Here is an 11,519-nt window from a genome sequence, read left to right as displayed (position 1 = left end):
CGGTGTTCTATCCACTGCGCCACCTAGCTGCCCCCATCAGACTGTTTTTTAATCTCCTTTTACATTTGGTTTTTCAAACTGTTGACTTTTTTTTCATGACTCTCCTGCATTGCTCTCATTTCTCTTTCCATTCTTTCCTCCCTCTCTCTACATCTTCTTTCTATCTCTCCTACTTTCTCTTCAAAGTCCCTTTTGAGAGCTTCCATAGCCTGAGACCAGTTCATATTTTTCTTGGAAGCTTTGGATGTTGGAGCTTTGACCCTGTTATTATCTTCTACTTCTGAGGGTGTACTGTGGTCTACCTTTGCCCCAAAGAAGTTTTCAATGGTCTGCTTTCTCTGCCTACTCATCCTGGCTTACTATTTCTTGGCTTTTAACTCCTTCTTAATGTGTAGTGCTGCTTCCAGGACATGCTGTTCAAGCTACAGCGTGGCCCAGGGGGTGATTGGGCTTCTTCTCAGCCTGCCTGGCCTGTGAGTAACCCAAACTTTATATTCTAATATGGGGAAATGATACATGTGTCTTACCAGAACTGTCATCATTAAGGTCATATAGGGAGGGGAGAGTCTAATAAGACAGAGACTCTGGGAATGATTTTATTATATTTTAATGATCTTAAATTAAGAAAATTAAAATGAGCTAGAGTAAAATCCATTATGCTTCAGGCAAAATTAAAAAAGGAAAAAAAAAGACAGAGGTAGCAATAATGATTTTAAAGAAATAACAAAAATAGTCCTAAATTTTAAAAAACCCTACATTTTACTGAAGAGTATTTTAGATAACGAGTCAATATTAATACTAAACATATCTCCACCAAATGGCATAGCATATAAATACTTAAAGGAAAAGTTAAATGAGATATAGGGAGAAATAGATGTATATACATTTCTATAATGGAAATATTATAGTAAAACTATACTTTTAGGGAACCTCAAATTACTCCTCTCAGACCTAAATAAATCTAACAAGCAAACAAAAAGAAAGAAAGAAACAACAGCAACAAAAAAAAACCAAAGGCAAAGGAAGTTGTGAATAAGTTCTTACAGTTTCTACCAAATTTCAGGGAAAGCTTAGGATTGGCCCAGTGTCCTGAAACCAATTTTATAAATATGGAACAACTCATCTCCATAAGGTTAGCCACAGGTAAAAAATTCTGTTTGGCCTTAGTAACCCACAAAATGGAAACTTATATAAATCACTCCTCCAATGAATGTAATTCCTTTCTATTTTCATGGTGATGGAGACAGAAAGAGAGACAAGTGCAAAGAATTACCAATGTTCTTAGACCATTTTCACATGTTAATTTACTCGTTGGTACTTAATGTGACCCCTTATTTCAACAACTAAGAAGTTATCACACTTCTGGTAGAATGGTGCTATATGCATAATTAAAAAACAAAAGAAGTTGTAACTTAGAGGTTGTCTTCTGAGAAGCAAATGAAGGAGTTGGTAGACCTGGTCAGAATTTTTACTTTACTAAGATTATGTTGTTCCATGATTTGTAGCCATTTAGCATAACAAAGAGAATTTTGGTGTTAAAAGGGTGACCTTTTAGCAGTAGGAAAAATTGAGGTTATTAAAAGTGTGCCTGAATCCCAAATTCAAGCTGATCTACTCTTCCTACTTTTCAATCAGGGATCCAGCTCATTGTTCATCTGCAGTGTACATAAAGTATATGTTGGTAGACTGGCTCAATGAACTGTACATCCATCTGCATGTCATAGTCTGGGCAGTAGGAAACCTTCTTTCACTTGGCACTTTTCTGTGTGGATTGCTGTACCCCACCTCTTGGATGACTGTACATCTCATTAAGGAGGCCCTGTAGTACAGGAGTTTTGTGTGATCAGTACAATGACATTTGCAAAAAGAAGCATTTGCAGAACTTTAGCATGTATATGGTATTTGGTTTTGTTCAGGTTTTGTGATGAGTATGTTTGACTACTGTTTTTTCCTGTCTGGGATAATATAAAAAGGATTGTTTAAAAATGTGATCTCTGGGGGCAGCTAGGTGACCCAGTGGATAAAGCACCATCCCTGGATTCAGGAGGACCTGAGTTCAAATCCAGCCTCAGACGCTTGACACTTACTAGCTGTGTGACCCTGGGCAAGTCACTTAACCCCGATTGACTCACCAAAAAATAAATAAAAGAAAGAAAGGGAATAAAATGTGATCTCAGGTTCTATCTATCATGGAGTCACATATGATCTAAATATGCATAGGGCTTTTTCGGGCTGTCAGTCTTCTATTCTTATACCTCTCAGGCAATTCAGTGAGTAGCCTGGTATAGAAAATCATCAGGGAAAGCAGATCGAATCAATTAAAAGTCTATCACTTTCTCAATTTTCATCAAAAATACTCCCAGTTCATGCAGAGAGACTTCTTATAAAGATTTTTCTTCTTCTTCTTCTTCTTCTTCTTCTTCTTCTTCTTCTTCTTCTTCTTCTTCTTCTTCTTTTTTGGCAGGGCGATGAGAGTTAAGTGACTTGCCCAGGGTCACACAGCTAGTAAGGGTCAAGTGCCTGAGGCTGGATTTGCATTCAGGTCCTCCTGAATCCAGGGCCAGTGCTTTAACCACTGTGCCTCCTAGCTTCCCCTTGTAAAGATTTTATAGGGATAAAGACATAGGTTTATAGGTTAGTAATTGCTTAAAAGTTCTTGGGAAACTTCATTTTGGTAATAATATCATCCTTAATATTTTCCATTCTTTTGGTACTTCCTGTCTGGCTCATCTGGAAAATCAAGTGCCTTTAAAGTCTACATTCCTCCAATATAATTTTTATCTATATTTATTTGGTTGGGTCCAATCATTCTTCTTGATTTAATTATTTTAAGTGTAAATGTTGTATTTTCATATGGCATAAGGGATTCATCAGGATGTGATGATGATGTGATTCCCTTGCCATTGATAATGAAAATAGATAAAGGTGATATGATTCCCTTGACATTGATAATGATGGGGCAGCTAGGTGATGCAGTGGATAGAGCACCGTCCCTGGATTCAGGAGGACCTGAGTTCAAATCTGGCCTCAGACACTTAACACTTACTAGCTGTGTGACCTTGGCAAGTCACTTAACCCCAATTGCCTCACACACACACAAAAAGACATTGGTAGTGATAATAGAAAGACCAACAAATCTGTTATATTTGTATATTTGTTTTCCAGTTTAATCTACAGGAGCCTTTAGCTAGAGGAAAATGCTCTGAAAACATGGAGAGAGAGAGAGAGAGAGAGAGAGAGAGAGAGAGAGAGAGAGAGAGAGAGAATAAATGAATTGACAGTGCAATTTTTTAAAACTAGAAAATAACCATAAATTACAAAAGTCTTAAAGAGTCCTGAAAATCAGAGAAGAAATAAGATAAAGTTAAAATTAAAATAGTATAAAGATGACAAACAAAACTGACTAATTAAAAGACTAACAAAAGCAAATAGTAAATTTAAGTCCTCTAATAAAAGTGAGTAGAAACAGATTATCAAAGTATAAAAACAAATAAATTGAACTCACAACAGAGGAACTTTTTTAAATTCTAAGAAACTACTACACAAACTATATGGTCAGTTCTTCTATAATGCTTGTTTTGGGAACACTAATTTGTTCCAATTTGACTGATATTGCTGAATAATTTTCAGCATAATGCAAATTTCAAGTTTGTTTATGTACAGTTTCTTCCCTGAGGAATAACTAGAATGTGAAAAACTGTACCACTTCATAATTACTCTCAAGTTGCAATCTTTCTGACGCTCATTTCCACAAGCAAACTTCAGGTCTTTCTTAAAGTAAAGTGCTATATTTATTGTATATATTCTTGTGCAGTAAAATCTATGGGCAGAGGAGGACTTGTATGACCTACTACCCCCCTACAACACCTTCTACCACGGCCTCCAGCCCCAAAGGCCTGGAGTTTTGGCCTGTCCAACTAAGAGGAGGTTTTGCCAGCTTGTCCTCCATGGGAACTGGAGCACAGGCAGAGCAGCAGCCCAAGGTTACAGATACCACTACTATTTGTTGTAGTATTTATGTATTTTTTAACCATTTAACATGAATAAATCTGTGCTAGTTGTAGTTTTTTGAGTAGTGTGTTCCTAATCCCATTTTCTCCATAAGCAATGTGGTTTTATTGTGTGATTTGGTATGCTGGGGGAATGAATATGTCCCATTATAGCAGAAGTGACTGTATCACTAAAACTGACAATATAAAGGAAAAAACCTAATTAATTTACAAAACTATGAAATAGCCAAATGAACCAAATAAGAAATAGATATTTTAAATTACTTAATCCCAGAAAGATCAATTTAACAAACCATAAAATCAACCATGAAAGGAAGAAATTTATGGTTCAGAGAGATTTCTTTTCTTTCCTTTTCTTTTTTGGTGAGGCAATTGGGGTTATTTGCCCAGGGTCACACAGCTAGTAAGTGTCAAGTGTCTGAGGTCAGATTTGAACTCAGGTCCTCCTGGCTCCAGGGCCAGCACTCTATCCATTGTGCCACCTAGCTGTCCCTTCTTTCATTATTTCTGAAACTGAGATTTCTAAGGAGTAGTTTTAGGCTCCCAAAGTAATGGCAAGAGGATTTCCAGAGTAAGAGATTGGCACTTCAGTAGCTGTTTTTAGAAAGAGCTGATGTGTAGTCATGAGTGAATGACAAGTGTAGACAAGAGTGTTTGGAGGGGCATAGGAATATAGATAATCTGAGAACCTCTGTCCTGGAACCACTGATGTTTAAATCTCAGGTGATTTACAATAGAGATGTCAAATTCACATACCCTCCATAGTACTGTACTAACCAGATTAAAACATAATTAGGAAATATTTAATTAAAATAAATAAAAATACAATAGAGCACAGGTGATATTCATTTGTGGTTTTCTAAATCAATATGTGGGCGTACAGGGATCAGTTTCTGTTTCTATTTGAATTTGACACTATTGATTTCCTACAACTTTTTTTTTTTTGCTTCAACATTTAACAGGGAGTTTTGGGGTGTCTTGTTTTAGTATGGACTTTGTCTCTTATATCTTAATCACTGTGGTGAGTTAACATTATATAACTATTATTTCTTGACATTCATTGAGCACTCAAAAATTATATGAATTTATGACCCTCCTCAGTTCAGAAACCATTCAGGAAAATTGGCTTGGTGTAAATCAGTTAACAAGTGCTTCTTATCAAGTGCCTACTTTGTGCGCAACATCTCACTAAGTGATAGGACTATAATGACAAAAGTATGGAGATAAATTCCAGTCGTGTTCTGCCTGGTGGGCAGGGTACAGTTGGCCAAGTGGGCAAGCTCAAGTATCTTCAGTTCTTTTGGAGACTGTTTTAGCTTGCTTCTGGGTCTTTTGGCTTCCAGTTTTCAGAGAGAAGATGAATAAAGCCAACCATAATTTAGGTTGAAGGACTCTGGGAAGACATGAGAGGAGCCAGCAGTCTCTATCATGACCCTATCCCTAGCTTAGTACACTGGAAACTTCAGGGAACTTCCCTTTGGGTGTGATCTAGGACTCCCTCTGTTGGTTGAACTGAGTTACCTCACTCCCAATGGAAAAGCTCCTTCCCTCTGTATTGTCTGGTATATATTCTCTGATTTATACTTCCTCTGGAGGAAAGGCAGTGAGCTCCTGAACTCATGACACGATTGCTCCAAAAAAACATCCAAATAACACCATAGGAAAATGCCCAGAGCAGCAAAACTCACAGGAGAATGTTCTGAAATCATCTTCTAACCAAGAACAGCTTGGAAGGTCAGAAGGAGGGAGCTGCTGTGCTAATACAGGAGTCAAGCCCAACCCCACAGTCACCTTGACACAGATCCAGTCCCAGGAAGGCCTCACCAGAGAAACAGACCCCTAGAACCTCTGAATCAGCTGAAGCTCCAGTTTTGTCTGGAACTAAGCTCACAGTCTGGTGAATGGGCTGAGCCCTGGGCAGGGGGAGACTACAGAGGTCTATGCTGGTGCAAAGGCAGAACTTGGATTTTACACCCCTGCTGAGAACCAGGAGGTAGGCTTGAGTAGCAGTGACCCAAGTGGGGGAGGGGCACAGGCTTATCGGAACTAACAACCACAGCACACAGAGCTGGTTGATTAGCAAATTGGTCTGGGGTCATCTATAGACCAGGGAACAGGCCAGGCAAGTGAAGAACCTGATCCTCCTTAAATCATACCACCTGGGACTTCTTAAGTTTGGGATACTGCAGCATGGAAACAGTGCCCCACTTTAAGGAGCTAAAAGTCAAGTCAAAGAAAGGCAAAATGAGCAGACAGAGAAAGGTGAGGACCATAGAAAGTTTCTTCAGTAACAAGGAAGACCAAGGGGCACCCTCAGAGGAAGATGTCAACATCAGGGCCCCTATATCTAAAGCTTCCAAAAAAATATGAATTGGTCTCAGGCCATAGAGGTGCTCAAAAAGGACTTTGAAGATAAAGTTAGAGAGGTAGAGGAAAAAATGGAAAGAGAAATGAGGGTGATGCAGGAAGGACATGAGAAAAAAGTCAACAGCTTGAAAAGTCAAACTGGCCAAATGGAAAAGGAGGTACAAAAGCTCTCTGATGAAAATAATTGCCTAAGAATGAGGATTGAACAAATGGAAGCCAGTGACTTTATGAGAAACCAAGACACAATAAAGCAAATCCAAATGAATAAAAAAATAGAGGGCAATGTGAAATATCTTCTGGAAAAAACTGCTGACCTGGAAAATAGGTCCAGGAGAGAGAATTTGAAGATTATTGGTCTACCTGAAAACCATGATCAAGGAAAGAGCTTAGACATCATCTTCCAAGATATTCTCAGGGGAAATTGCCCTGAAATTCTAGAAGAAGAAGCTAAAATAGAAATTGAAAGAATCCACCGATCACCTCCAGAAAGAGATCCCAAAAGGAAAACTCCTAGGAATATTATAGCCAAATTCCAGAGCTCTCAGGTCAAGGAGAAAATATTGCAAGCTGCCAAAAAGAAAGAATTCAAGTACTGTGGAGCCCCAGTCAGGATAGCACAAGATCTAGCAGCTTCTACATTAAAGGACTGGAGGGCATGGAATATGATATTCCAAAGGGCAAAGGAAATGGGATTACAACCAAGAATCACCTACCCAGCAAAACTCAGCATTATCTTTCAGAGGGAAAAATGGGACTTTAATGAAAAAGAAGACTTTCAGATATTTGTGATGAAAAGACCTGAACTGAATGGCAAATTTGACTTTCAAATACAACCATAAAAAATTGGAGCTGGGGGACATACCTGGGGTCGTACAGTGGGTGACTGTCTTGTGTCTGAGGCCAGGTTTTGGCTGGGATCCCCCTGAGTCCAGGGGTGATGCTTTGTCCACTATATCACCTAGCTAGATGATGCCATCTTTAAGGTTAAATTGAGGGGTGAAGGGAATGCACTGGGGGAGGGGGAAGGGCAGAGGTAAAATCCTACATGAAAGAAACAGGAAAAGAGTGGGAGAAGAGATGGGAGAGGAGCAGGGCGGTAAATGAATTTTACACTCATCAGAAAAGGCTCAAAGACCTTAAACTCATCAGAGCTGCCTCAAGGAGGGACTAACACACATACCCAATTGGGTGGAGTAATCTATTTAATCTGGGCAGTAAATGAGCCTAACACTCATCAGAATTGGCTCAAAGACCTCAATCTCATTAGAATTGGCTCAAGGAGGGAATAATGTACACATTCAATTGGGTGGAATAATCTCTCTAACCCTGCAGGAAAATAGGAGGGGAAGGGGATAAAGAGAGAGGGGCAAAAGAAGGAAGGGCAGAGTGGGGGAGGGGACAGACAGAAGCCAATCCCTTTTGTTTTTTTGTTTTCTTTTCTTCCTTTTTGGGGGGTTCATTTTAGTAAAAACATCATATAAAAGACATTGAAGCCCCTTTTCCCCTCTTTGGTGGGGGGTGGTCCATCAGGTCTGAGTTAAGGAATGCTCCATCAGGTCACAGCTCATCATGAGATATGTGTGGGGCGTGGTCACACAAATCTGTACCTTTGCTACAGAGTCAGTCTTTGACATCGTCAGTCTCTCAGGAGAAGAACTCAATGAGCTCATCCTCATATTCTTCTACAATGCTCTCACATGCAAACTTGAGGCTGGCTCTGACGTCTCCATCAATTTGAATGCCCTCCATGTCCAGCTCATTAGTTCTCTTGTCCTGGCTCACTACCCGGATGTAATTCTTTCGATGAGTGGTAGAGTCAGCCTGTTCCCCATATTCCTTCATTTGCTCACAAACCTGTTCCAGCAGTTTTGTCAAGTGGGCTTCTGAGCGGGCATAAGACACCTCCACAAATGACTGGCTGCTATCAGGGTTGATATGAAAGGACCCCATCTGGATGGTCTTCTTGGGGTCTACTTGGGCAATTTCCCACTCTAGCTCATCCACAAGAGCCCTGCAACATGAGGCCCATCCACTGGGGGGGGCAGCCTCCTGGCACACAGGGATGCCACAGCCCCGGGGCTTGCAGCATCAGTAAATCCCTTTTGAAGAGTGATAGGATGAAAGAAGATGGATAATAGAATAAATATCATGGGAGAGGGAATAGGATGGAAGGGAAACAGTTAATAATAGTAATCATGAAAAAGAGCAAAGGGGGAAAATTGTACAAAAAATATTTATAGCAACTCTTGGTGGAGGCTAAGAATTGAGAATCGAGGGAATGGCCATCAATTGAGAAATGATGGAAAAAGCTGTGCTATATGGAATGGTCTTGTGCTACAGGAAATGACAAACATGATGATCCCCGAAAAACCTAGAAAGACTAATGAACATTGAAGTATAGTGAAGTGAACAGAGCTGGGAGGACACTGGGCATAGTGACAGCAGTATTGTTTAATGAGCAATTGTGAATGACTTAACTACTCTCAGCAATGCAATGATCCAAGACAATCCCAAGGAACTAATGATGAAGCTTACTATGCACCCCCATAGAAAGAACTGATAAAAAGAACACTTTTGTGTTTTTGTGGATTGTACATATATAACCTGGTTGTGATCTTGTGGAGGGGGGAGGAAAAGGAGGGAGGGAGAAAAATTTGGAACTCTAAATCCTATGAAAATGAATGTTGAAAACTACCCTTACATGTAACTGGAAAAAATGAAATAAATGATTTATACTTCCTCTGATTTCTGGTTTGCTATGGTTAGGATAAATTGATTTCTTTTCTATTTACTGTTCATAGTGGAACTGGCATTTGGTGGTAAGCCTTGGATATAAAGCTTGGGGTCATCCTCTTCCCCAGTAATGAACAGTAATCAAAAGTTAGCTAAAAAATGAAAATTACGTCCCCTAAAATAACAATATTTAGGGGTGCAGACACAAATAATTTTAACCCAATACCCTATCTCTCTGAGGAAAGCAGAGTAGCCATTGGCCCCAACCTCCTGCTTCCCTTCCTGACAAGAATCAGTCTCCCTCAGAGAAAAGTGGGGGAAATGGGGCAGCTAGGTGGTGCAGTGGATAAAGTACCAGCCCTGGATTCAGGTGGACCTGAGTTCAAATCTGGCCTCAGATGCTTGAAACTTACTAGCTGTGTGACCCTGGTCAAGCCACTTAACCCTCATTGCCCTGCAAAAAAGAAAAGAAAAGAAAAGAAAAGGAAGGAAGAGGAAAAGAAAAGAAAAAAGAAAGAAAAGTGGTAGGAAAAGAGACTAGAGGATGTCTCCTGCCTTCCTTCAAGGCACACAAAAACACACCCCTCACAACACATGGCCCTTGATAGAAGTTGGCCCTCTCTAGGGAAACATCCAAGGAGACTGAGCAGGAACCAGGAGAGAATAGAGTTGTGAAAACCAGGAGAGGAGGGTATATCTCAGAGAAAGGTGTGGCCAACAGTATCCAAGGTAACAGATTGAAAAGAATGAGGACTGGAAAAGGCCAATAGGTTTGGCAATTAAGGGATTTTTGGTAACTTTGGAGAGAGCAGTTTCAGTTGAGTGATATCAGATTGGAAACCAAATTGTAAAGGATTGAGGAGAGAAAGAGGAAGCATCGATTATGGGTAACTTTTTTTTCTCAGCCTTTTGCTGCAAAAAGGAAATGAGAATTATAGTACCATAGCTTGAGGGGAATGAATGTTTTGGTATTGCTGTTGTTTGCTTGTTTGTTTATTTTTAAAGAATGGGGAGAACTTGGTCAAGTTTGATGGCTGCAGGAAGATGTCAAAGGTCAGAGTGGGTGGGGAGGGAATAAAAGATAGAAAAAGATTATTGAGGTTACAATATGCTGGAGAAGACAGAGGATGTGGAATCAAAGGCAGATGTAGAAGGGATTTGCTTCAGCAAGGAAAGGGACCGCCTCTGTCAGAAACTAGGGCAAAAGGGAAGAGAATGGGAGATAATGTCAAATGGTTTTGAGATGAAGGGAAAGAGAGAGGAGGGAGGCACAAATGGCTTTAACTTTCTTCATAAATGAAGGAGCAAGGTCCTCATCTGAGAGAAATTCAGAATGGTGAGCCATAGGAGACTTGAAAAAAGAAAGTTTGGAAAATTACTTAAAGGAAAGAGTTCTGGCTTAGAAGTCAAGAAACCTAGGTTCTAGTCCAAGGAAAGAGTTCTGGCTTAGAAGTCAAGAAAACTAGGTTCTAGTCCTAATGCTGGAACTGACTGTATGATCATGGTCAAGTCGTCATCATCACCATCACCACCACCATCATCATCCATGTTGATCTTTCATCCTTTATACTTGAAGAGGACTGATGACATCATTTAACATGCTTATGCCTGTAAATGAGGCAGATTGGAGTAGAGGTTCCTTTTATGGTTTCTTCTGGCTCAGATTCTATCCTCCCCTATCAGCCTCTCATCCATCTTCTTAGATATAAAAATCATAAACCAATATTTCATATATTTCAACTACTAAATTCTTATTCCTACCCAAATTCACACATAGATAAAGATCATTCATAAAATTCTTAGCAGCCTGTGCCCAACATGGGGAGTTACTTTGATAATCTGGTGGATACAAGAATCTTCAGAGGCAGGCTTTTTCCACATCCTGCTATGTTCCCTATCCTTCCCATATACAGAAGGAGATTGGGACAGAGCATAGATTAGAAAGGAACCCTGCAAAAGCTCATTCTTTAATGTAACTGTCAGGGGAGAAGCTATTACATTGGCTTGGTATTCTGAACTTCCTTTTTGCATTGGAAAAGGAGGTAAGAAAGGGAATAGATATAAACCAGACATCTAGATGAGCATACTATTCCAAGGAACTTTTGTTTCCTCTGAGCTGAGTTTTCCTCTCCTGTCCATTTGTCAGACACCTTACCTATCTTTAGGTCCTCTGCCCTGTGTCAAATGTGCACCCTGTCATTTCCTTAGTTGTTTTTGCTGCACTAGGAGTGAAACCAGAATCAGTGGAATTTCCATATTTCATTCATATTAGCAGGAAAACTTGTAGAGGTTGATGGAGGAAAAAAGCGATTTGACAAGACCTTTCCCCCTACCAAGGAAAATATTATAGAAAGAGGATTCTAAACGAGCATAAGAAATCAGAGAATAATTTCTCATTAAATAGAAAAG

General features: G+C 39.7%; 1 protein-coding gene across 1 annotated transcript; it reads right to left on the bottom strand.

Annotated features, from left to right (window-relative positions):
* Positions 1 to 8,021: 8,021 nt before the first annotated feature.
* On the bottom strand, positions 8,022 to 10,658 carry LOC122749771 (protein canopy homolog 2-like). Its single transcript, XM_043996291.1, has 2 exons — positions 10,603 to 10,658; positions 8,022 to 8,388 (listed from the first exon to the last, which is right to left on the bottom strand). The coding sequence occupies exons 1-2, from the start codon at positions 10,656 to 10,658 to the stop codon at positions 8,022 to 8,024; spliced, it is 423 nt and encodes a 140-aa protein (XP_043852226.1).
* Positions 10,659 to 11,519: the final 861 nt, after the last annotated feature.

Source organism: Dromiciops gliroides, chromosome 1 (genome assembly GCF_019393635.1).
Source record: "Dromiciops gliroides isolate mDroGli1 chromosome 1, mDroGli1.pri, whole genome shotgun sequence".
Lineage (NCBI taxonomy): Eukaryota > Metazoa > Chordata > Mammalia > Microbiotheria > Microbiotheriidae > Dromiciops > Dromiciops gliroides.
Note: the sequence above shows the minus strand (reverse complement) of the source record. Positions and strands in the feature narration are given on the sequence as shown.